The 27214-nt window shown below is 33.2% G+C and overlaps 3 protein-coding genes across 3 annotated transcripts; 2 read left to right on the forward strand and 1 right to left on the reverse strand.

Annotated features, from left to right (window-relative positions):
* Window positions 1-1497: 1497 nt before the first annotated feature.
* On the forward strand, window positions 1498-1770 carry K441DRAFT_559292 (uncharacterized protein; the record flags this gene model as incomplete). Its single annotated transcript, XM_067643447.1, has 1 exon — window positions 1498-1770. A coding segment is annotated over one exon (273 nt), but the record flags the coding sequence as incomplete, so codon positions are not given.
* Window positions 1771-12513: 10743 nt separating this feature from the next.
* K441DRAFT_559675 (uncharacterized protein) lies at window positions 12514-12678 on the reverse strand (the record flags this gene model as incomplete). The annotated part of the gene is made up of 1 exon (XM_067643463.1): window positions 12514-12678. A coding segment is annotated over one exon (165 nt), but the record flags the coding sequence as incomplete, so codon positions are not given.
* A 14072-nt stretch (window positions 12679-26750) lies between these two features.
* Window positions 26751-26933, forward strand: K441DRAFT_559298 (uncharacterized protein; the record flags this gene model as incomplete). The annotated part of the gene is made up of 1 exon (XM_067643448.1): window positions 26751-26933. A coding segment is annotated over one exon (183 nt), but the record flags the coding sequence as incomplete, so codon positions are not given.
* Between the last annotated feature and the right edge of the window lie 281 nt (window positions 26934-27214).

The raw sequence follows: 27214 nt of genomic DNA on the forward strand, positions 1-27214 counted from the left end.
ATAGCTGCTCTTAACCTTAACTTATTAACAGCTTACTTAAATAGGCCGCTGCTATTTGCTAATATTGATCTTAAAGATGCCTATATAGAAAATAATTAACTCCTAAGCCATGGTCGTAAGATCGGGAGATAAAGGGTAGAGTAGATGGAGGAAGCTTGCAAATTTAGTCTAAAGGACGTCGTTAATACGGTACTGGCTAGACTTATATTCCTTTTCGCCGACCTTATTTATATTTTTGTAGACGACTTTAATGGCACCAATAAAGCGATATTATAAGTTGCGACGTGGGCACAAATGGGTCCGGCGTTAAGTTTAACTCGACCTCGCGTAATCATAGTTATATTAGGCGAACTCCGGGATATAAATTCCGTCACTTAAAATCTACCTAATTTTCATTGATTATTCTCTAGTATTAGAGTCGTTGACTTACTAAATACCTCTAAACTATCCCCAGTCGCTCGCTATCTTATACTTAAAGATATATTGCTTAATAAAGCCGATACTGTTTATTAGGCTCGTATTAACTAATAGCTTTTCTTCTCTATAGCCTACCTTAACGCCTTCTTTAAAGGAGCATTTAAATACATAGCCAGTACTAATTTTAAGGAATTTGACTTTATCTGCGTGTTAAGAGGGGATAATTAGGTTAAAAACGACTTTTATTACTACTTAGGAGTCTTTCTAAACTAATGCGCGGGTAATAAGGCGTCTATAGAATTTATTATCTTATTTATAGCTTCGTGTATAGTTCTAGACAGCTTACCTCCTAGAATATATTATAGGTATTCTTTTTTCTTACTACACTCTTTGCTAACTGCAGCAGATTTTAACCCCTATTCCGTTTTTAGAGCCCTATATCGTTCCTAATACTACAAAGCATTTCTAGCCCTTTTAGTAGAGGGTATATAGCCTCCGGACAAATAGTGCAAACTTATTAAGAAGAGAGTAGCTGCTATATTAAGAGAATTAATAACGAGTAATACTTTTGCTTATAAACTATATATCTAGAGCCTATAGTCGCTCTATTAGGACTAGAGTTGTTTTAAAACTATAAGGATATATCTCTTTTGTCTTTATAGGAAACCTAAATATGTTCTATTTTACGGTTATATAGTATACAACACTTATATTTATATATTTAGCCAACTATCCTCCGATATAGAATACCTTTATTATTTATTAATATGCCTTCTTTATTAGATTAATATACAGCTTAAAGTTAGGCTGAAACCTCTAACTACTAGTACCCGTTTACTTACTATAAATAGGGGTAGAATCCGAGGTTTATTTTCCCTTAAGGTATTAAAGGTTTTAGAATAATATTGAAATCTACCTTACCCTTTATAGGACGATTTTGATTTTATGCTCGGGATAAGCTCTAGTGGTCTCGCCATTCTTATATAGTGTCGCGTATTTTGAAGCGTTTAAGATTATATTAAGATTTTCAATAAGCTTAGAAGACGCGTATTTATATCCTAGAATAACCATAGGCGTTTCTTATTCGCGCGTATCCTATATTTCTTTGCTTCCCTATTAAGGGATAGTTATTATAGAAACCTAAAGATAAAGGCGTACGTTAGAAATGCCTACGGAGTAAATAGTTATATGTTTGGTGTTATAGAGTTAGGGGTTATAGGGATAAAGGTTACTGTTATAGCTATTACGGTCTCCGACTTAAAATTATATATATTATCTAATTATAATGGCGCCGGTACGCGACGGAAGGAATGCGGTATATTTAGTATCTATATAATACACAGCTTAATCTAATATATTATTCTAGGCTATTGGCACTTTAGGCTACACAACGCTGACGACAAGTTCTTAATTTGTGACGCGTATGTTTGATCTCCCTATATATCTTTTACTAATTTTTTCGCAGTGCTAAAACTACCTTTGTAGTACTATCGTATTTCCTAGCCAAATATATTGCTGGCTTAGGGTTTATTTAAGACGCTAAAGTGGGGAAATATAACAATTCTATAAACCTAGTAGAGTAGGAGTTAAGGGTGATATAGGACGTTAAACTAGACTTTACGGTATTAATTGAAACTGGATTTACCTAGCCACCTAAGTCTCTGGTTATTTACTAAATAACGCTTAGTCTTAGAAACAGATTTATCCTTTAATTAATCCGGTTTTAGGCGGAATTATAATATAGGTAAAACTATTGGAATAACTACTAAAATTAATTACTAGAAGAAACTTAAGGCAAATACTTCCGCATTAACATACCTCTTGATAAAAAACCCAATTTGGATAAAGTAGAGAAAATGCTAGAACTTTAATAATTAGCCTCTAGCTTCCTTAGTACCTATGATTTTCTAAGCATTACATATGCTATTTTCTCTGCCTCCTTTTTCTTTAAACTAAACCAGGTTTTATGTTATAGGGATTAATATATATATACTGGGTCTATATAATGTCGGAGCCTAGATCACCGCGCTCTAATTGCTAGAATTCTGTAAGAGTATCCTACTATAGCGTTTACTACAGATTAATATATTAGCCTTAGTTATATTAACGAGCGTAACTTATATATAAGCTACGGGCTCTACAGGAAAGCTATAAGTTTCTCTATATATTACCCGAGTTAAGTTATAAGGATATACTTATAATTTAACTAGTTATACAAGCAAGCCATTAGTGGGTTTCCCTAAACTATATTATGGTTCGTAAAACGGCAAAAGCTTTATGCTTAGTTTAGTAGGTCTGATTACTATAACCCAAATTATTTAATTTTAGGTAAATATAATTGCAATATTAGGAGTAATCGCAAGAGAAGTCTATTATTAAAAGAAAAGCGTATAAGTAAAAGAGTACGCCTAGCTGTAAAGATAAGAAATGATTCGCGTCCTCCGATCTTACTAGAATCTCACTACCTTTCTAGATTGTCTTAAAAGTCAACATTACATTAATGCGGAGGTAATATCTATTAATAGAGTTGGTCCTATAAAGAAGTAATTTTAGTTAAATTCCGCTGTAAGAACATAAATATTTACCTTTTTTAATTGAAAACAGCATTATGTCTAACTAGCTTAATATCCTATATAGGTTGTCTTTATTGGTAGAAGTAATATAGGCAATATAGGTATAATAGACAATTTCGGATCTTCTTCTTTAAAGGAGATTATAATATAGTACTAGTATTGGATGATTGAGGTTGAGTCGGGGAAGTTATAGTTAAGTTTTGCTGCAATTAATCACAGAAAAAGGCACCTTTTTATCTTGGGTTAAATACTCCGCCACGCTATAGATAATTATATACTCCTAACTATAGCCTATCTTAGGAGTACACTAACTTATAATAGGTTATAGGTCTGTAAGGATTAGATTAATAGTATATTTTCATCCACACTAGCCTTACGCGCGCTTAGCCTCCTATAGTTTTAAGACTAGGTACCATAAACTTCTACCTCCTAAGAAATTAATAGCTTTATACTTCTAGACAACTATAAATTCTACACCCTTATATAAAATTTCTTAAGGGGAGTAGAGTAATAAATCTCAAAGTATTTTAAGTAGCTCTAGCGGGCGCTCTTTTGGCTAATTTCATTATCTACCTTATATACTGCGTTAAGATTCTATATAAACCTAACGCTAGTTAAACCGGTATTCTCACCTTAGTAAGTATAGCTACTTTTCAAAGGTGCAGCGTTAAGCTTCTAAGTTTAACCCTATATTAGAATTGCTAGGGACGCAGAGTCTTACTGTTAACGTTAGTATAACGTACTACTACATTAGCAAGGAGCTAGATTGCGAAGACCTACCACTTAAATTAGCTAGTATTTTTCTAGTAGGAGTTTAAGGCCTCTAATAAGTAGACCGCGTATTAAGATTTATACTTCCTAGCAGCATTAAGCCTAGCTTAATCATTAGTCTAATATTTAGGATTGCTACGGTTATCATTTTTTTCGCCTACGTTTTTAGTAATAAAAGATGGGTCTCTACTACTATATAAGTTATATTAGCTACTCTATACTATATCTTTTTCTTAATCCCATTTGCTTTTCTATACCTTCTTTTCTCTTAAACTTAGGATCTACTAGCAGCTATATAGGTGGAAAAAGGCAAAGTATATTTAGAGTGTATAATAGTGTTGTCTTATTCTAGCGTTATAGGTTTAATTATAATTCCTACGGCGTATTAATTAAATGTGTGTTAAGTTCTGGTAGTTTAAGAATAGTTACGCAGCAGATTTTAGTAGGCCCCTATATATTTTGCGGCGTATAGCAATTATAAGGGGCTATTTCACTCCTTTAACATAAATATAGGTCTATAGCCTTTTGTTCTGCGGTATAGCTAACTATAGAAATAATTATAACCTATATAAGTAAGATATATAAGTCCCTAGGCCGTCTCCGAAATAAAATTCGCACCCTAATAGCTTAGCCTACTAGAAGGTAAGTTGATTTATAAAGAGTATTTCATTCCTTCCGTTCTATTAATAGTTAATAATATAGCTATAATAGCCAACGACCACTTTTAGAAGAGGATAGGAATGTGGCATTTATAGAAGAGAATATTTAAGACGAGCTGATATATAATATGCAGCGAGGAAGTTACGCAGCTTCTAACACTAGCTATTTTTTAGTAAGGAGGGACGAGAATATGGCTAGACCTTAGCCTCTCTAAGAGTGTATAGAAGATAGGACGTAAGACCTCTAAGATATATCCCCCAAAGAAAGAGTATATGTAGCTTCCGGTATTAAATATAGCGCTTTGCCGGTAAGTGTAATTCGCCTTATTACGTCTTAGAAGCCTATTAAATACGATAAATTAGTGGAAAATGTATATTTTAGAAGGTAAACGCGTGCGGCTAGAAATAAAGCTCAATTATAGGATAACATGTATGAGTACAGTAAATATTATCTACGAAGCTTAGTAAGGAAAAATGTTTAGTTTTATAGTTAGAAAATATCTTAATAATTTATAGAAAACCTTCTTGTATAAATTGGAACTAAACGATAAACCAATCCTGTCTATTATGCTCCCCCCAATCTTAATTATTATACGTATTAAATATTAACTAAGCCTATTACTACTGTTCCTCTTCCGCAGAGCTTGCGCCCTGCGGCTCCTCTATTGCTAAGCTCAACGCTGTTCTTCTATTGCTTATAGCGTATAGAGATTTATTATTAGCGGCTAGCCTTTAAGCATCTGCGTAATTAATTAAAGTAGGAGATTGTTAAACCGCTATATAGTCTAATATATATATACTCTAACCACTAATAACCTACGCTTCTGTAGCAATTGTTAGATTAATTACCTAGTTTAATATTATAATCAAACCCTCCGATATAGATAGTAAAACGTTTATTAGTAAAGGTGCGGCTTACAATAGAAGATTTTTAAATGGTACTAGATTTGGCGTATAGGGCAGACTATTTACTAGTAAAGTTCCTCGGGAGTAGCGGGTATAATTTCGCAGGATATATTTTCTAAGGTAAAACATTACAATTAGGACCAGAAGCACTCCCGTAGCAGATATCACTATAATAGCGGTAATTGTTGGTGATAACAAGGTAGGGGTATTAGCAAAATTTATGCTTATAGTTATTGTAAACGGAATCAAAGCTAACGTACGCGCGGGTCTAGTGGACGTAAGGGACTTAATAAGGGTATAACTAGACGAAGACCGTAGATAGAAAGAAACACTAGAATTTAAAGCTACTGTGGAAGAAATACTAATAGCACTACTTTGGGCGCTAGGTAAAGTTAATCTTAGGGTATTTAGGGTTAGGGGTGTCTAACACGTTACAGTGTTTGTTATAAATAACTATACTAAATTTGGTAAGGTCAATAGCGATAGTAAGAATAGTAATGGTGTTAATAATAGTGTGAGAGGCGTAGGGAGTATAGGGAGTAAGAAGGTACCAGAGGGAGATTGTATAGTAAATATATTCGTAAAGAATAAGGAAATTGCGGAAGAGGTAAAGTATAGTAACGAAGATAGGATAGAGAACGTTATGGAGGTTGTAGGTATAAAAAAGGATGTTAAGGATAGTATTAAGGACGTAGAGGATGGTATTATAGTAAATAGTAGCGTGCCTAGGGATTGTAGGATGCTTTTTCTAGTAGAGAAAGTAGTCTGATTTGTTTTAGAGCTGTAAAAAGCCCTAGTAAATGCATTTAAAGATAGGCAATTCGTCCTCTATAAGGTTAAAGTCGTATTAAATATCGCTATAGTGGATAGGTTTGTGCTAGCCAATAATCCTAAACTTAAATTATATAATGCGATAGTGTTTATAGTACTATTTACCCACGCTATAAATTTTTAGTTAGTTTATATATCGCTAATATTTTAAAGAAAACTTATAAAGTGTAAATGCGCTATACTTTGTAAAATATAGCGTAAGAACGAGCAGAGATATTATAATTCCTTTTCCGAATATAATAGACTATAGGTTAGGATACGACTATAGTTTTCATTTATAAACTAAGTATATATAACTAACTCCACTAGTTCTCCGGCACGTATAAAATGCTTAAAAGACGTAAATAGCTAACGCTATATATATAGCATCCTAGCGTATCTAGTTAGGATACTAACTTTAAATATACGGCTTATATAAATAGCGGGGTTTGTAAAAACCGTAGATTGGCAAGTATAGTATAGGGTGCTAGTTTTAGCAAACAGGTATCCTTTATTATTAGTTTAGGCTTACGCTATCTAACGGAAAATATACCCTTATAAAACATAGTACGGAAGTTAATATTCTAATAATCCTATAAGGAAGCCTAATAGGCGGTTATTTATTCGCCCGCTTATATACTATAGGTATCTATAAGTAAAAGTCCACGCCTCTTATAACTGGCAAAGCCCTAACCCTAGCTTTAATGCTAGGGCGCTTATAAGCTCGTTATCTAGTAAAATTGTTTAACGTTTAGATGCTTTCCCACTCGCTAGCTCTTTAAATAATTTCCTTAAGTTATTCCCCCACTCCTTTAGCTCTTCTGGTAATACTTTAGCTCGTAATACTTTATAATTACTAATTTACTAATCTACTTCTCTAACCTACTATTTCGTCTCTATATCTTATAAACGTTTATAATTATTACAAATCTCTTACAGTTTATTTTAAATCGCATACACTAAACGCGTTAATCCTATCATGCGTTTTAAATAGTTATGGCATTTAATATAAGATTAATTTTAGGAGGCAAAAAATAGCATAATAGCTATATATTTAGGGTCCTATTTAATACTAGGCATAATAAGAAGTAATGGTTTAAAGTGATTTTTAAATAAAGTTATAATTCTAGCAGCTATAATCCTTTATATACTCGTAATATCCCCTACTATTTAATAACGCAAACCTTTTCCGATCGCCACCCTTTTTTTAGCCTATTAATGCCCCTAATATAAAGTCTGTTAATATCTAGTGCACCTTAGTAGTTTACGGGATAAGATTGTTAATATAACGCTATGCCCCTATTACACTCCTTTCTATAGCGTTAAGCTTATTCTATATTATAAGTCTAAGGTCTTATATTTGCTCCTATAGGTTATATAGCTCCTTTATAATATAGGGAGATACCGCTAATATACGATCTCCTAATTTATAACTTTTTAACTATATAGGTATAGGGGCAGGGTTAGTAGAACTATCCTTAAGCCCTAATCCTATTACGGGTTCTAATTTAAGCTTACTAAATAGCTAATCGGCGAAAGCATTAAGGTTTTAGGTCTAATCTTAATTTAAGTTAAATTCTAAGAGCTCTAAAAGAGTTGGTAGGTCTAGAATATTAAAACCGATAACAGATTTGATGGAATCAAAGTTAACTAAATTAGTAGCACTCGGCTTAAGGAATAGCTCGTCGTAATTTAGGGTTTCTATATTACCGATAGAGAAAATAGTAAACTTATTAGTTAATTTTATACTCGCCAGAAATGCTTTAAGCGCGAAAAAATGCATCTATAGCCTCCCTCGTATTATAGGTTAATATAATTAGCAATTAAAGATTTCGGTCAGTTTTAGATGCCGCCACTAGCTTTAGCAAACACTAGTAAAATGCTATAGAATGCGGCCGAAGAAGCGGGGTAAGTATTAAAAATTGTCGATAGCTAGTTATGGGTGGAGTTGCCGCACTATTGTCTGTATGGTAATAATAAGACTTAAAATAACAGTGTAATAAAAATGTCCTATAAGCGAAGGAATAGGCGTTTTCTATTTTATAGTACTTTTAGGTATTGTTTTATACGCTAACATTCGTTATATTATAGAGGAATCTTAAAACTAACGCTTGCCTTACCGCCTAGATAAAGTGCAACTACTTAAACGCCTTAAATTTGAGAATAAGAATCTGTTATGGACAATTATTATAGATAAGTATAATAAAGAGGTAGAACCTGGTAGGGAAAGAAGTGAGGACGGCCTAAGCGGTAAGTAGAAGCAGATAAATAAGAAGAAAAAGCGAAACGTAAAGAAGAAAAAGGCGAGAAATAATACAAAACTTACGCGGGATAATGCTGTATATAATTTTTAATATAATGCCCCAATTAGCGACGGACTAGCTTAATTGGAGATAGCGAATAATTTAACTTAGCTTAATTAAATATGTCCATTCTCTCCTACTACCGGATTCTCTATGTCTAGTATAGGTTATAGATAACACTATCCTTATTAATAAGCTGACTTTAGATTGTAGATTACGGAAGATATATTTCTATATCTGCTATACAGTTATAAGGAATGCTGCTGTGGGTTAATTTACGGGGATGGTTATACTAGCGGAGATTTATAGTTATAGTAAATAGAAGAGCTCTTCTGCAAACATTCTTAGACGTTCTAAAAATAAAATATAGCATTTTATAGAGGGCAGTTAATTAGTTAAATAAAAATGCTAACCCTTAATAAGTAAGACTTAGTATAGGCACGAATATGCTAGCGTAAATATATATAAAATCCCACTTCTTAAGATAAGACCTAAATTCGGACCACTCTTTAATGGCTTCTTAAGTTTATTATATATAGGTATACTAGCCAGCCTAGGCCTAGACTGTAAGGATCTAGGTCACTATACTTAAACGTTTATTAATTATCTACCTTATAGACATTGGGCCCGTACCTAATAACTTACTAAAATTAGTCTATAGAGTATTATAACCGCGTTAGGCACGCTAAAGAACGCTGCTATTTAGCTAAAGAATATCTTCACCAAACTAAGAGTGACCTTAAGAAAGCTAAATATAACCTTAAAAGTATTTAGGTTGCTTTAGGAGTAACCTAGAATAAGTTAGAGATAGAACGGGCTTAATATAAAGAAACTATATACTTAATAAAATTAAGATATAAAGAATTAGAAATAAAGCTAAAAAAGGCTGAAGCTAAACGGGACAATGCTAAGAGGGTTATAGACTGCGCCTATAAAGCTATAGAAAAGAGTGGTAATATTACGGACAGCTTATAAGTCGAAATTACCTAACTCTAGGGTGAGAAGCCTAAAGGAGGGTTAAATGCGGTACTAATAATATTAGACCTTCTAATGGAGCAAGCAATTATAGATTAAAAGGTCGCGATTCTTTAAGAGGTTGTTTACTCTATAAATCCTAAGTTGTGCCTATAAACCTAGATAAATATAATTATTAACGCGAATCTAGGCTTATAGAGGGAAGTAAAAGAGTTAACTAGATAGCTTAAAGACGCGCAATAAGAGATAGCTAATTTAGTAAAAATAATCGAGATTAACACAGCGGACGAGGTAGAGGGAAGAGGTAAAAAGTAGACTTGCAGATTAAACAAGGAATCTTTATAGCGTAAAACCTATAAACTTAGAATTACTACGTATTTTTATTATACTAAGACTCCTTAATTTCTTCTAATTTATTACTAAATTCCTATAAGCTTAATTTTGCTAACTGCCTCGCTATAATGGCATACCGAGCTAGAGTCTTTAGACTTAGTAAATATAATAAGAACTTCGCCTAATAGGGTTAATGGAGGTTAAAGGTTGCTTAAATAAATATACGTTTTATAGATTATTATATAAAATATATAAAGTGTTTTAAAGAAAGCTCTAGGCCTTAGAGGTCCACTTAAAAGAGTAAAGTAGCTAAAAGGGCTTCTTATAGATATTATAGGGTTCTATTATACTAACTAATAACTCTTCCAAAGCGCTTATATTAGAGGCCTTGCTTATATAGACGATATTTTTATCTATTACTAATTATATTTAGCATTTAATTATAAGTTTACCTAAGAATATAAGCATACCAAGTTTTATAAATCCATTATACTTAGAAATAAAGATAGTTTTAATGTCGAATTTCAGTATAAGGAACCCTACTTTTTCTAAGTAGAGAACTGCCTATAGTACCTACACTTTCTTAGTATAAAATCCGTTAGGCTAGGTAATAGCTTACCTCTTTAGTAATTATAGCAATCTTAGGCTCTTTAGGTTTTATAAGGTAACTAAATACTTAGGCTAGAGTAATCTTTGGGCGATTAAAGATAGTAAATAGCGATCTATTATAGTAAAAAGAATTAAGCATATTAAGAAGGTTTTTATAGTTTATCTAAAATACTTTTTTATTATGGCTTCGCTTTATTCTAACCACTTAGTAAGGTAATGCGACTTTTTGCGCAATCTATGTCCTCTCTTACTTATAAATTCCTATATAGTACCTATTAGGATCTTCTAGTTTCGGCGGAGATAGCTTAACTATAGAAGATGACAATTTAAATAATATAGGAGCCTTTTGGCTTTCTAGTCTGCGCTTACGGCTCCGCCTAGCCGTATCTTTATAATCTCTTATTTACTTAAAAATGCCGCCTCCTAGCGTTTTAAGATCACCGGTATAAGTAGGGAAAAGAGTAACTAGTCGGGGCAAATCCATTCTATTGGCTAACCGTGTCGCTTTGGCTTATTTAGGCTATATGTAAAAGAGGCCGCCTTAATTTCCTGCTTAATATAACTATTAATGCTGGCTAGTAATAATTTTACTAGTTAAAATAATATCCGAAGTTTACAAGGCATTTAACACTAATATTATCGCACTTGCTTTATCTAATTTAACTTTATCACGCTATGCCTCTCTCGCAAATAACTAGAAGATATTAGTAATAGGTAATACACCTACCTATAAGATTAATTGAGATTAATGCTATTAATTATAGAGTTAGAGGTAGAAATGGAAGTACAATCGTATTAGAGGCTTAAAACCAACGGTTATAGTTAGCTAAAAGTGCCCCAAAGTTGGATTTAAGTCATTGCCTTAAGGAGCTTACTAAGGAGAACGGCCATTTATAATTGGAGATTAAATTCTACTAAGATTATTTCGGTTTCGCCTAGTAGTTTTAAGATATAGTAGAGTAAATAGTGCAAGAATTGTAAATTAAGTATTTTCTTAGCGCAGTTAATCTTAGCGTAGACGAGTTAGTTAGCTAGCGCCTTTCCGCGGTTAATACGTTAGAAACTTCTAAGGGTTTAGTTAACAGTCTTCGTAAAGTAGTTAATAAGTTCATTTAAAAACAAGGTCTTATTAAAGAAGCTTAGCTAGCATTTTAGGGATTAGGGGACATTTTTAAAAAGTATGCACCGCAAGGGATAATATAAAGAATTTAGTTTAGTAAGTAACTATATACTATTGGCTACGGAAGTAGCTATTAGCCTAAATCGGATGTGCTTTAGATTGTCTTACAATTGTCTTTAATACCTAGTACCCTATATTAGACTACCCTAGTACTTACCCTTGTATTTCGTATATCTTAGTATATATCTTTATTGCCTATATCTTCCTAGTATATATATAGATCCTTAAGAGCCACTTTAAATAAAATAGATCGCTTATTTAATTCTGTATCTCTACCTATTAGCTAGCTTATATTATTTGTAATACCTACTTAGCTAATATATACTAGTTTCTATAATATAGGTATGCTACTATTAACGGACAAATTTTATTCCGGAATAGCTCTTACGCAATCCCACGACATTCGAATTCTAGACCGCTAGGCTTATATTCTATATTACTTAGCTTGTTTACCTTACTTAGCTAGAAGTCTAACTCTATTAGTTGCACGTCGTTATGCATTTTTAAGGACACGGCATTGCGTATAGTAGCGCGTATACTCTTATTCGCACTTATTACGGATCTAATATTAGCACGGAGATTTGTGTAATGGTTTAAACTTACTAAAGATTGCAATCCTGCCCGTTCGCGACTCTAGAAGAGCATAAATGATTTCTAGTATATTTGGCTGCCCCTTAATTTTTACCTATCTCCTCCCCTGACGTACCTGTGACGGCGTTTCGCCGTCTTTATAAGTATAAACATCAATATTCTGCGACTATTATTAGCCTAATATCCACCCTAATAAAAAAAAGAGCTCACTTTTTCACCTAACCCTTTAGGCCTTTGACCAGGATTATCCACTTTATAACTAAAACCCTACTTCCTTTCGTTTTTTATATTATCCTTATTGTCATCCTTAAGTAATAGGTTAATTAAATCTCTAATTAACTCTAACTTAGCTAGTCATTTCAATTAGCAGATTTCTTATAGTGGGACTATTTCTTACGACCTTTTTCTAAACACCAAATGAGCATAATATCTCTTGTTTTTATCTTAAATAGGCGGTATCTCTGTATAAGATCCTTGATGTATAGAACGTAACTAGCAATTCCAAAGCCATTTATAAATATAATAACCGTTCCATACTCCCTAAAATTATACTATAATCTATACGGGCCTTCAATATAGATAAGGCCACGGTATTCTTTAATTTTTAATTTTCGTAGAGTTAGTTTATCTTGGTTGGGTTTATATACCTAAAGTAGTCGTTTTATAAAGCCCCTCTTGGGCTAGATAAGAAGGGAGATACTATTATTAGAAGGCCATTTAAATACTATAAATAGATAACGTTGCAGCCCTGAAAAGATACTTATATTAGGAGCGGAAAGATATATATACTGCCCTAGGCCTCGCCTCCATAGCCTAGGTAATATTATAGTAATATAGAGGCCGCCAAAGCCTTCAGTAATAACTATAGACGGCCGTGGCTTACCTTATACGTGGTTTTAAAATATCTAATAAGCTAGCCTATACGTCTAAAGGAGGATCCAAAGTCTAGTGCCTATAGTGAGATGGATTTTAGATATTATCTTAGCGGAGCTAATGTAAAGCCACAGCGATACAACCATGGTAATAGTTAGAAAAAAGTAGGAGGCGAAAAAGAACTTATAAATAAAAGTTTGAAATAGCGGTAACGAAGTTACGCAAATTAAAATTAAGGCGGATCATGCCTATATAGAAAGATAGTAAGCCTTATATAATATATAGCGGCTCTATACCTATAATAATTCCGGTAATGTCTAGACGATCTAGCTGGGCCCTATTACGAGAGAGAAGCGTTATTATTAAATAAATCGCTCCCTGGATTAGGGTTATTAGCCTAATATATTAATAAACCTTTTAATATGTTTAAAGAGATAGATATAAACTATCTATAACAATGCTAAAGGATCTAGGAAGAAGTAAGGCAAGATTGGTGGTGTATATGAGAGCCGCCTAAGTGCCTATTAGCGCAACGGAATTGGCCTTAATTATAATAGCTAGAGCATTTACCGCGATATAAATAGTAAACAAGATAATACTTACTAGAGTTACTCTTACCGTGAAAGAGAACTCGCGCCAGTGGGTAAGACATAATCTTTTAAGTTTTATTATTATGTAAGGATAGATAATGTATTTAAAAAGAAAGAAAGTTAGGTATATAATTAAGAGCTTTAATAGGGAGCAAAAAATTACGTAAAGAAGAGGTAAGACAGCAATCCCGCATACCGCGATGGCGTACTAGCTTATAATTTCCATTATGGATATTTTTTAGGTACCGAACTAGGAGCCATTAATACTGTCAATAAGTATACGTATAATATTAGATTTTTGCAGGCTGTATAAAACTTGCATTATAATACGTAATAGGTTATAAAAATATCCCCCTTTATTTAACTGCAATATAAAATGAGTAGCCCCGGCGCTTTTTTAACATCTTCATATATATATAGCAATGGCATCTAGAAGATTGGCCCAAGAAAGTTTCCGAAAATGTAAAAATAACTTTATAAAGCGAGCTAACGAGATTAGAACACGGTACGAAGTAGATATTTAGATTTATATTTTAAAAAATGGCCAATTATATACGTATAATTCTAGCCCTAATTAACTAGCGTGGCCTCCTTCCTAAGAAGATCTTATAAGAGCTTACCCTACTCTAATTTAAAAGTACATATTAGATTTTGCTGCAAGCCTAGTAAAAGTAAGTAAGCCGCGTACCTATAAAGTGGCCTAGCTCCTAAGTCTACGCAGGCCTTTAATGCCAGAGTACGTGCGGGAGGAGATATTCTCTAAGGAAATGATAGCAAACTTGGAGATGCTAGCGCAGTTAGACGGGGAAGTGGACAAGTAGCATAAGAGAACGTCGATAAGGGGCAGCTTTAGATAAGCGGTAAATAAGAAATTTCATTACATAAATAGTTAGTTTTAGCAATGGTAAAAGTTATTATAAATTTAGAGTTTATCCTATATATTAGATCTTTGCTACCACTGGCGGTAAAGCCTATATTATAATCGCGGCATAGCAGGGCTACGTATGCGTTGCGCCCTTAACTTACCTCCACCTGGCATTAACTTTTGTTTTATCCTCCGCCATAGCGTCAACTCCTCTTGCGGCGCTTTACAGTAAATCCGCGGCACTCTGGGCATATAAAGGGTGGTTATAAATATAGATAATTAATTATCGATCTTCGATGGAAAACCCTCCGAAAAAGTCTAAGGTTTATAATTCTTCCGATTTGTAATAACATATCCATTAATTAAGAAGATATTTTATTGCTGCTAGAATTACGTTATACTCCCCTCCTAATCCATTATTAAATAGCTTTATGGCGACTAACCCTCCTCTAGTGGAGCTAATCGATTTTTACTAGAGCGTTGCCTTAGCAAACTAAAGGAGAGCACTAAAAGAGAATTAGAAGGTATTGGTCAACAGATATAAGGGCTGCAGGAATAAGTTAATAAGCTAAATTCAAACGTCTAATAAGCTGCACTTTAGCCAGTCGAGGAATATAAAGGTCAGAAGCCTAAATACCTTCATCCCTTCTACCGCGAGCTTTAAACTAACACGCAGTAAGGCGCTAGAGATCCTATTGCTAGTCTCCTAAAGGGTTAGTAATAACCTTTAAGTGATAAGCATGTTACTAATACCATATAGAGGTTACTTAAAAGCTTAAAGAATATCTCTACATTACTAGTGGCAATAAAGATGGACCTAAAGCTATAGTAGCGCGAGAATGATATATAAGGCTTTTAGGCATTGTGGTACTAGCCGGATAGCTATGCTTAGGAAAGATAGGGGTGGGGTGTTATATTAGTGGCCACCTATAGAATTTTCGTCCTCGAAAACTGGACGCCAGCATAATCTTGCTCTTATTATATATAAATATACATAATAAGACTTATTGAATTATACCCATAATATCTCTATAAGTTATAATAGCTTCTAGAACTGCTACTACTAATAATAAGAAAGGTAAAAGGGCAACTAGCGGCACTACTTTTGGCAATACAGGTAAAATAGGACGATTAATAAGATTAACAACTAGAGATAGAGACAAAGTTCGAGATACTGCAGTGCTTAAAGTGGCATTACTTTAATAGAGTTTTGAAGAATTAAAAGGTATAAGAGATAAGCTTATAGCCCGGTTAAACAAGGAAGATTTTATACGCGAAGATTAATAAGACCTAGACCAAGTCAGCGATAGGATATGTTAGCTTGAGAGTAATATCGGAAAGGTAGGACTAGATTAATCTAAATTAATAGATCTATCCTCTAAGAGTCCTAACCCACAGCGATCCTACGTATAGCAATCCGCCCTATAGCAGCAGTCGGTCCCATAGTAGCAATCCGTCCTATAGCGACGTAATATATAGCAATCTAATAGAAAGCAATTTGGCCAGTCGGATAGGATTAAGAATATTAATAGGTCTAAATTAGAATCGAATAGTTCCGAATTAGATAATCTGTCCAAAAATGCTATAAACTCGATAGAGGAGGAGACTTACTTCGACGGCTGTCTGAATTAGGTGATTTTAGGGAATTTTAGGAAAGATATTGCCCATAAACTCCTACACCAGGTCTTTGCTTATAGGGAAATTTGTAGGAATAAGATATATACTGTTAGATATGGGGATGTAAAGCAATACAGTATAAGATAGGAACGTAATATTCCCTAGGGTAGCGAATCTATAAAAATACGCAATATCGGCGATAGTACGAAAAGGATAGCTGAAATACTTTATAACGAAAGATTAAATAATAAAAGCCAGGCCGTTCTAACTAGAGATAATATAAAAGAAGTAGTAACAGTTTTATAGGAAGGTAAAGATAGCCTAGGAAAGTAAAGTGCGGAATTAATTAATCCGAAGATAAAATATAGGCTTATAATAAAGAGATAGATGCCAACCTTTATATTATTAATATTTAATACCAGTTATATTACCTTTAAAGGTAAGCAACTTTCTTTAAGGCTTTATAGTTTCGAAATAAGAGCCACTATAAGACGTTTATGGGGGAGTAAAGTAGACTAAGACCTTTACGAAAAGGCTTATAAAATTAAAGAAGAATTTAAAGCCTAGCGTGAGGACTTTCTTATAGGTAAAGTTAAGGCTAGAGATTTTACTCTAGGACAATTTTATAGAAGTTTAATACCAGATCTATCTTCCTAACGGCCGCATTAGCCCTTACGCAGGTTAACTCTAAAATCAATTCCTAATCTCGGCTACTCTTAACGCTTAACTCCGACAGTTTGATTTATAACACCTATACCTATTTCTCAGCCTAACAACAGCGAGTTAAAGAAGTAATGGTTTTTGGATTTTTTAGAAATATATAACCTTTTACTAGACCTAGCTAAAAAGGATATTCCTGCCAAGTTTTAGAATTTCCTAGTTCCTTCCTAAAGGGCTTACTAAAATAAGCTAGGTTAATTATATTATATAGCTTATAGAATTAAGGCGGTTATATCTATATAGCCTAAACCTAGCTAGGCGGTTTTATTAATTAATGCCGTTTGCATTGTTTAAAATATACTAGCCAAAACTAATATAGTGCAACTAAGTAAATATATATACTAAGACGCCATATCTCTATAACTAAATCTTATCTAGTCCGCTTAAATAAGTCTTTAAAACACAGTTCTTTAGAAGCTAGAATATTCTATATAGAATAATAGTACGCTTTACCTAGCAACGAGAGCCTTTTAATATTAGTTAACCGATGTTATGCTAAAGTAAATGCTAATAAACCAGGCTTCCTCGGTATATAATAGTACCTCTTAATATATCCAGAATTTAGAAGACAAAATTAGTGTTCTTAGATGGGCTATTATAGAATTAACGTATAATTGGGATATTTATAAAGAACAACTCTAAGATCTTAAGTTATAGTTCTTCACAACGACTAAGAAGTTAAAGAGGAAAATCGTAATTACCAAATAAATACGTTAGGGGATGTGGCTAAGTGGGCTTTAATAGTTTATTAAAGAGGCGGAAGCAATTAAAGTTCTTACTTTACTTCGTTTAGATAAAAAAGTTTAAAGCTTTTAATGTGTATTATTTCGCCTAAATATACTAGCCGAGCAGTTCTAGATAGCCATTAAAAATTCACTCCCATTATTTCTTAATAGGTTTTAGCGGATTACTTTAATATAAATAGCATCTAGAGCCTGCAAACTATTCATTTATAGCTATATTTAGATTTACCATTACGGTTATTACTATTATATTTTTTAGTAGCTTAAACGCATTCTAGTAGTTGCCATGTCGTTTATAAATAGGTCTATATTAAATAGATCCAATCATATCCCTAGGGAAAGTATCTCAATATATATACGCTCTCTACGGCGTATATAGTAAGTTATAGCTATCTTTAACAAACTCTTTGTGCTAATAAGTGAAGACCTCTAATTTTAGACTACCTACGAGTAACTTATTAGCTCTAATTACACTTTTTATGCGGTGTTATAGGACAACTTAGCGTACTGGACTCTATTACTTATATTTATACGCCTAAATGGCAGTATGGAAGTCGTGCCGCAAGTTAGTAGAATGCTTGCGTAAGTAGCTCCCTAGTCTAAATAACTGGATTAAAATCCTATTGTAGGTATTATTTTCTTTTTAGAGAAAACATTTAGGTATATTTAAAGGGCTTCCGAATAATAGTAGGCGACTTAAGACGATAAAACTTTACCCTATAAGTTCCTAACCCGCTAAAATCATTTTAGACTATTAAAGATAAAACGCCTAAGGCACTAGCTTAGAAGGCGCTTAGTTTTAACTGTTTAAACTATTAGAGGAGTGCTAAAGGTGCTTTTAAACGCCATTACCTGCCTAATAAAACATTCTTAGATGCGAATTGCGCCGATAGTATTTATTTGGAATTAATGTTTCCCTTATATTAGGATGGTAAGAATATAGATTCTCCTAACTATAAGTCTTATTTAGCCTATCTAAATCTTGTTATGGAAGGAGAGTGCCCTATTAGGTTCCAAACTAAGGTTTTAGCACTATTCTATAAGACAATATAGGACACCCCTGCTTACTGTGGAGTTGATAGTAATTTTATAATAAGTAATGGCGATCCTATAGGTTTATATGGCTTAAGTACTATAAGAAGAAGGCTAAGTTATACTCTAGGGTTTGGATATTACGGAGACTTTATAACTAGGTGGAACGTAGGGTTCTTATAGTAAGCAGTTAATACTTATACTAACCTTACTAGTTAAATTAAGGACTGTTTACTATTTTATATATAGTCCGACAAAGATATAGTAAAGTGCTTTTTGAAGACGCCAGATAAGCTAAGAGATGATAACTATACTAGGTTACGTCGTGGCCTTTATAGAAATATTACTATCTAGGTAGGGCCGGGATATGCAAATTAGTTAATTAGTAATAAGAGAATAGTTAAAAGCTAATAATATATTTCCGTCCCCTACATTTCTTAATTTCGCTGTGCTTTAGTTTATGCTTGCTACTACAATACTAATAATTATAAGAAGAAGTGTCGATCTAAATCGGATTTCTTTACCACCTTAACTCAGTTACTGACTTAGTTACCCTTTTTATGTATATATAGAGGCCTTAGAGCTATATTTAATAAATAGAGTTTTTATTCCTAATTGTCCGTTTAATAAGAGATAACTATACTAACAATTAGGTAGGTAATAAGAGGTTGTATAACTATGTGCGAACTTACTTCCTTTTAGTAATAGCGGGTATATAACGGGTGGGCTTTATCTCTATATACCGCGTTACTTTTTAGATGGGCTTATATTTTAATCTGTTTAAATTTTAAAGGGCTACCCTTTTATAAGAATATTAAATTATTTCTCCCTAGTAAGCGCTAGTTGAATAAATTTAAATAAAATTATACCTTAGCGACTGACGGACCCGAAGCATTTTAGAAATTATATAAATTTTATTTCTAAGTCTTCTCCTTGGCGTAATGGCCAAAGGAGACGATAATAATACTCAGTTTGATGTAGAGTTGTCTCTTATACATCTTAATAAATATATATACTTACCGCAGTTATAGGTCACTATATATACTGGCTACAACGGGACTAGAACTTGCTGTTTTAACATTTTAGACGCTTATCTCTATTTAAACCTTAAAGGCAATCTAATATAAGTTGTTCTATACTAGCATCTTCTATTACTAATATTTATTTACTATAGAGGTGGGCCTTTTCTTTTATTCAACCTGGGGAATAATGTACTTTATAATCTTTACTCGTAAGTTATTATAATATTATTATACTATTATCTTACGCATACAGAATGCCAAATTGTATATATTATAATGGAAACTGTGGCTAGTATTAGACAGCCGCTATAAATATAACTATAAATATTAAACCGTCCCCTAGACCCTAGTTATTTAGTAGTTTCTATTATAGACGTTTAGGAGGGAAATCTGACGGGATGGACCCTAACTATTAAAGCACCTTTTGTTTTAGCGTTTATTAAGTACTAGAAACGTTAGTAGCTCTAATAGTATTTAGAAGAAATAAGTTAGTATTCCTCTACTACTTCCTACTTGTCCTAAAGTAAGGATATTATTAGCAAATCTTTATACACTAGTTGGTATATTTATGCCGCTAGGGTCCCTAGCAGCGCACTAATAATATACATTACTTATGCCTAATACTATAGTAACTTTAGGGTCTGTAATGGTGCCGTAATATCTAGAAGAATGAGGATATGTGTTAAACTGAGATGGGTTGTCTTAGTTATGTCAACCGAGGTAGCAGCGACTGGACAGGCGCTATCGCCGCTATCGTCACCACTATTACCTCCTACATCCCGCCTAAATAGTTACTAATTTTCTCCGCCTGGAATATGTATTTGTAGTCCTCTAGTAGCCGTCTTCTTTAATCCGTTATTATCTCTAAGATTACCCTTTGACTTGGTCACTAACTCGGTTACTAACTTAGTCTATATTATTTATATATAGTCTCTTTTCTTTATAGATTAATCTACACACAAGTCCTCATTTTTTGACCTCATTTTTAGTTCAACACAATTTCTTCTAATGTTCCCCCCGAAGCTGCAGAACTCTAAAGAGCGTAATACTATAATACCTTGGTAGTTACCTTAAGGCTAGCAGAGTATATAGACGTAAGTTATTTATTAATAAGAACGATATAATTGCTAGCTTTAAGCATCTATATTAAATATAAACCTAGCTCGGCTATTCTAGCCTTCCGCATCTAAGCTATCCTCTTTTTCCTTATACACTATAGGAGATTTATAGTAACTTTCGGTAGCGGTGCTTTTATACTTAGATGCCTTGCTAGCGTTAAGAAGGTTCGGCGAACTAAAGGTGGCTTTGTTATAAGAAGGTAGCGAAGGGGTTCTAGATCTAATATTACTACTTTCTTCTACCTAAGTGAACTAGTTACGAAATCGTTCTATATAAGGACATATTTAGTAATTTTTACAAGGATAGAAAGGTTCTAAACGCGAAGCTTTCTAAATAAATATAAAAAGGCACATTTTAAATAACCGTTTATTTCCTCCTTAGAATGCCTAGTGAAAACTTTAAGTATATATTAAACACTTATTTTTATGCTCCCCCTAATTTCTTATTATCTGAAATTTTTTTAACCCCTAGTACTTTAATGAGGCAGCCTGTGTTATAATGAGTTTAAGAATATAACTTTACCATATTTTAGAGCTTTTAAGATAAAGAGCTTTAAATATTTGCTGTTCCATCTAATTTTAAAAGTTACCTTTACTAAAGGAGGCTCGTGGGTAAGCTAATAAGTCTAATCTTAATTATGCAGCTAACTTGATGGCCTTATTAGGTAGATAATATTTAGAAAATAACTTTATAAGGCTAAGGTATAGGAGATCTAGGATATATACGTAACTATAGTAATATTTTTATTCTATCTTATAATAAGTGTCTAATTTTATAGCTCGCTGCTATATAATCCACACTATATATAGTATAAACGATTCCGAACCCTTCTGCGGGCCACTTTAACAATATTACTATTAAGTAGTAGGCTTCCTTAGACTTTTAGCTAGTCCGGGCTCTTTTATTTTTGCTTAGTACTTAGAGAACGGAGCTATACTAGTACTACCGAACATTATAGGAAACACGTTCTGGTTTGGGACGTAGAGACCTAATATTACTATTTATAACTCTACCTCATTGGAGGAGATTTTATCTTGGAGAGAAGCTCTAAAAAGAGGGAGATATAAGGCCATTTTAGCTTCCTATTATTAGATACTAATATAGCAAAAGTCCTAGGCAGTAGCCCATTTAATAATAGAATATATAGCTTTGGTAACAATACTATGCCTTACTATAGTACATTTACTATCCCCCCTAATACTACTATTAGCTACCCCTATACCGTGTATTAGCTTTAGAACTTTTTAGGTAAGCTTAGAAAGAATACTACGTATATAGAGGTAAGATTTCGGCAAGCAACTAGTTTTATAGCTAATTTAGAGTAGTTCTATATATCTTATATAGATATTAATATCGTAGCGAATTAGATAGTTATACGTTTTTTACCTTAATAAAAAGGCTAAGGCGTGTTACGGCTCTAGTAGAAAACGGCAGAACTTAGCTGGCAGAACTTGGTAGAACTTGTAGTCACGTAACTAGAGGACCGTATAAAAGAAACCTACTTCGACCGGCGCTGCTTTTCTTCTCCTTCCCTTTCTCTAGCTTTAGATCCTTGTTTATAGACAATCTAATTATATAGGCTTGTATACGTTCTTCTTGCTATGCTTATACCTTAATTGACTAAGTCGCTAATAAGGCTAGACAATTTGCTTATATACTTTAACTTTTATAATTAAAGTTTATTGGTATAACTATACCTTATATACTCTAGAAATATTATTGCTAAAAAGGCAGCCTAAAAACGACCTAGCCGAAATTTACTATAGTTATGCAAAGTTATCCCCCCCCTTTTTAATAATCCCCTTATTTTACTAAACCTTTATATATAATGGCCTCCAAAACATAGGGATTTCTTCTAATATTAGGAGCGTGGGAACCACCAACTTATATTATACTTTAGTGTCTTATCTATCCTAGTCCTATCGTTATAGAGGATACCCTTTAAAGCTACTACTATTCTCTTAAATCTCAGATAGGTTATAGACTTATACTAAGCGGAACACGTCATTGTGGTTATTATCTAGAAGGAACGAAATGGCCATTTCTAATTACTTGTGCCCTTAGAGAGATGGAAGATCATTTATTTAAGTCTCTTAATCTTAGCGCTAGGGCTACTATGCTGGATGCGGGTTGTAGAGTAGGATATGTTGCAATACGCATAGCAATAAAAGGGTTACGCGTTTTTAGGATTGATATTATTAACTATTACCTTATTAAGGCAAATAAGAACATTAAGGTAGCAAACCTTAAATAGTAAATATCTACCTGAAAAATGGACTACCACTCTCTAAATGGACTTTACGACAATTTAATTGACGGAGTTTATACTATGGAGACACTTATATATTTAACAGATCCTAAGTAAGCTTTATAAGAGTTTTACCGAGTACTTAAGCTAGGTGGGTCTATTGCGCTATATAAATATAATTATATCAATTTCGATAATACACCTAACTATCTTGTGGATGCTATGGATAAGATTAATACCTTCGCATCTATGCTAGCAAATAAGGAATTTAAGCGAGGAGTTCTACCGTAATGGTTAGAGGATATAGGTTTTTAAAATATAAACGTGTAAGACTTGTCACATAATATTAAACCGATGTTCCGTTTATTCTTTACCGTTGCCTACCTGCCCTTTCTAATTATTCGTTTTTTGGGCCTTAATAAGTTGTTTATTAACACTGTTTTGGGTGTAAAAGGTTATAGGGGGAGAAGGTTTTGGAGGTATATTGTTATAACCTATATAAAGCCTAATAATTCTCCTTAGTGAAATTGTCTTTCCGCGGCAGTATAAATCCCTAGGAGGGTATTATAGATAGTGCTATTTTACTTACAAATTGTACTTAATCCAGGTCAATATTAACTAATAAAATATATCCTATTTAGCTTCGCCAAAAGGACTGGTCTACTAGGATTATAAGGCCTAACACATACCATATATATTAGATTTAAAATAGCACGACTATACGCGCTAAGATGGTTTAGTATAGTGCTATTACCGAGTTAACTAATTAAAATTTCTATATCTATTAAAATGCTTAGAGAGCCATAGTTGTATTCGGCTTATTGTTATACTACTTCTGCTCTTTTTTAACAGCTTCCGTTATTGTAAAGGGCTAGTGTTAATCGGAAGTATAGCAGTAAGGTAGAAAAGGTAGACAGGGCACTAGTATTTTTTTTAGGGGTTTATACAAAATCCACCTTTAAAGTTTCGTTTATTTTAATATCCGCCTCCTACCAATTAAGGCTTAATAGCTTTACTCTTTATATAGTAGTTAAAATTAAAGTATAAGGTTTCCCTAATTAAAATAGGGCGTTGCTAACCGTATACCCCCTACATATAATCCTTCCACTTTAAGTTAGAATATTATATATGTTTGACTTATTTATATCTAAATCGCGAAAATAATACTATGCGCCTATACTAAGAGCCTGCAATTATAGAGCGTTATTATAGTTACGGTCGCGGTCGCGTGGCTAGCTAGCTCTACAGCTGGCTTTATAAATTACATTAATAACTCTACTTAGCGGGAGCTCTTAGTATTTAAGCAAAATACTAGCTATATTACCTATAGGTAGGTATAGGCGTAAGTATAGGCGTAGGTATAGGCGTAGGTATAGGCGCGGATGTAGGTACGGGCGCGCCCGTAGAGGCAATCTATAGATATTAAATAGAGACTATAGCACCTAATTTAGTTCTTATAGCGCCTCGCAGAGCCCTTTGTAGTTCTACTAGTTAACTTAGAATCTTAAAGGTATTATATTTTAATTTTCGCGACTTAGGTATAAATAAGTCAAATATATATAATATTTTAACTTAAAGTAAAAGGATTGTATATGCAGTAATTAGGGGGTATATAGTTAGTAGTGCCCTATTTTAATTAGGGAAACCCTATAACTATATAAAGGGTAAAGCTATTAAGCCTTAATTAGTAGGAGGTGGATATTGAAATAAACGAAACTTTAGAGGTGGATTTTGTATAAACCCCTATTTTTTATTAGGGGATCGATCCTAGAAATAGGGGGAGCCTAAAAATAATAAAAATCTTTTTTAGCGTAAATTAACTTAGGGCTGACCGTTATAAAACTGCTATCCCCCTTCTTTATAGTCCCCTCTCTTTACTAGACCCTTTTTTTATTTACTTCCTATACTTTTTATTATATGCTTTTTAGTTTATTTATATATAATTTATACGTTAGTAATAGATATCTAAATATTAAGACTAAAATATCTACCTTTAAAAGCTATACCTTTTAAGACGGAAAAGCTTAAAACGTAAAATAATCTAGTAAACCGCTTTACTAATGGAGAGCTAATAAAAAGGGAGCGCCTAGATATATTCCGGAAAGTTATAGATAAAGATCGCGCCGAGATACCTCGGCATAAGAGAGCTTTTAATAAATTCGTTAACGCTTCTATATTAGAACCGGGGTACGCTAGTTACGTAATAAATCTAGCGGGGACTATTAATAACTATGCTTTACTTTAGTTACTTCTAGGATTAAGTAACTAAACTTAAGCTTTATAAGAAACAATAGACAAGAGTAAAACGATGATTTTTAAAAGTGTAGAGATGTATAACGCAACCGATAGTATCCTTAAAAAGACGATATTGTCTAGTGGCAAGTATCCCAGCGGTTTACTATCTTCTACCTAAATATATAACCACTGTGGTTTGAAATATAATAAGCTAGGACATATAATTTATAGAGCTAGCTGTAGTAAACATACCTAATACCTAGAGTGTAAAGATAAAGGTTATAAGGAATGCCCTAAAAAAGACAAAGATAAGAACGTTTAGTAAAAGCTAAAGCCTGGTTATAATATAGAATCTAATAATGATAAAGTTAGTAATAAAGTGGCATTTAGTAATAAATTAGATAATAAAGTGGGTAACGTTAGTGATAAAGCGGGTGACGTTAGTGATAAAGTAGGCGACGTTGGCGATGAAATGGGTGACGTTAGTAATAAAGTGGGTGATGTTGGTGATGAAGTGGGTGATATTAGTGATGAAGTGGGTGATAAAGGCGATAAAGTGGGATCCAGTAATAAAGATAAAGAGAATAGTGAAAAGGTAAATGGCGAAGACAAGCCTAAAGAGATAAGTATCGATAAAGAAATAACGAACCTCTTAAACGCTAAGCTTAAACCTCCTAAGTCTAAGTTCTGGGTTAAGGACGCGATAAAAGCTAAGTTTGGACCTAATATAGAATATACTACAAGTATTACTATAAAAGCCGAAGGTAGTAGTGTTAAGGAGATTATTATAGCAAAAAATATAAATGGTGACTGGAATTGGTATAACAAGACTAGATTACTTAAGAAGCTTGAAATAGAAAGGTTAAAAGGAGGAAACCCAGTTAAAGCGCTTACTAAATCACTTAAGAAGATAAAATTAGGTAGGAAATGGAAGAATTAGTAACTTTCTATTTAGCTACTTTCTTTTTAATACTTATAGTCTTCCGCAATCGCAATTTCGAGATATATTTCCCGCATAAGCCCTTCTATAGTTAGTCTACTGTCCCTCTATAGGTGGCGGAAAACCACCTATACCGGAACGAATCCATTATTTAGGCATCTTAACTCTCTCCCCCGTAGTTCTATTAAGTTATAACTAATATAACTTAGTACTATTCTTTAGACATTTCTTCCTAGAAAGCTGCTGTGCAGCTATAAAAATATAGCGCTCTTAATCATCCTATTAATCGTTCCTTTTAGACCGTTTAGAACTGTATTTGCTTTATACCCCTACTCTACCATCTATATATTATTAGATTTTAGAGCTTTAGGGCAATAATTCTAGAGGTGCGGGTGTTAAGTGGATAATAGTAACTACTATAGAGTGTATAAGTGCTAACAGTAGGTCGCTGCTCCCACTTATAATCTCGCTAGCTTTAACCTACTAAAGTAACTGGACCATATACCTAACCCCTAAATAGCATTACGCACACTTAAAAAATGGATATAATGACTTTAAAATTAGCTTAGAGTGGCTTATGCGTATATTTAATCCCTAAACTAAAGGACTAGCTAACTAGAGACTACGGGTACTAATCTATAACGGCTTTAGGACACACGAGACGCTTAAGATATTAGAGTTTTGCTTTAAAAACAACATTATCCTATATTATCTCCCCTCTTACACCTCCTATAAGCTCCAGCCCTATAACATTAGAGTCTTTACGCCTGCCTACTATTGTCTTATAACTAAGTTTAGCTAAGGTGTAATCTAAGTCAATAAGTGTAGTAGAATAGGTTAGTGCTAGGACGGAAACTTAAAGAGGAAGTAGTTCGCAGTTTGTAGAATTTATATAGTTAGTATAAAAGTATCTTATTCCAACTATTATATTTCTTAGAGACTTAGAAGATAGTACCTAAAAGCTTAAAACTAAACCACCTACATTTACTTATACTAACTTATAAAGTAATAAGTCTAGCCTTTTCGCCTTTAGTAAATACTTAAATAATAAATACTGCTAATACAATTCCGGTATATGCTGTG

The sequence above is a fragment of the Cenococcum geophilum genome, assembly GCF_001692895.1.
Source record: "Cenococcum geophilum 1.58 unplaced genomic scaffold K441scaffold_20, whole genome shotgun sequence".
In the NCBI taxonomy this organism is placed as follows: Eukaryota; Fungi; Ascomycota; class Dothideomycetes; order Gloniales; family Gloniaceae; genus Cenococcum; species Cenococcum geophilum.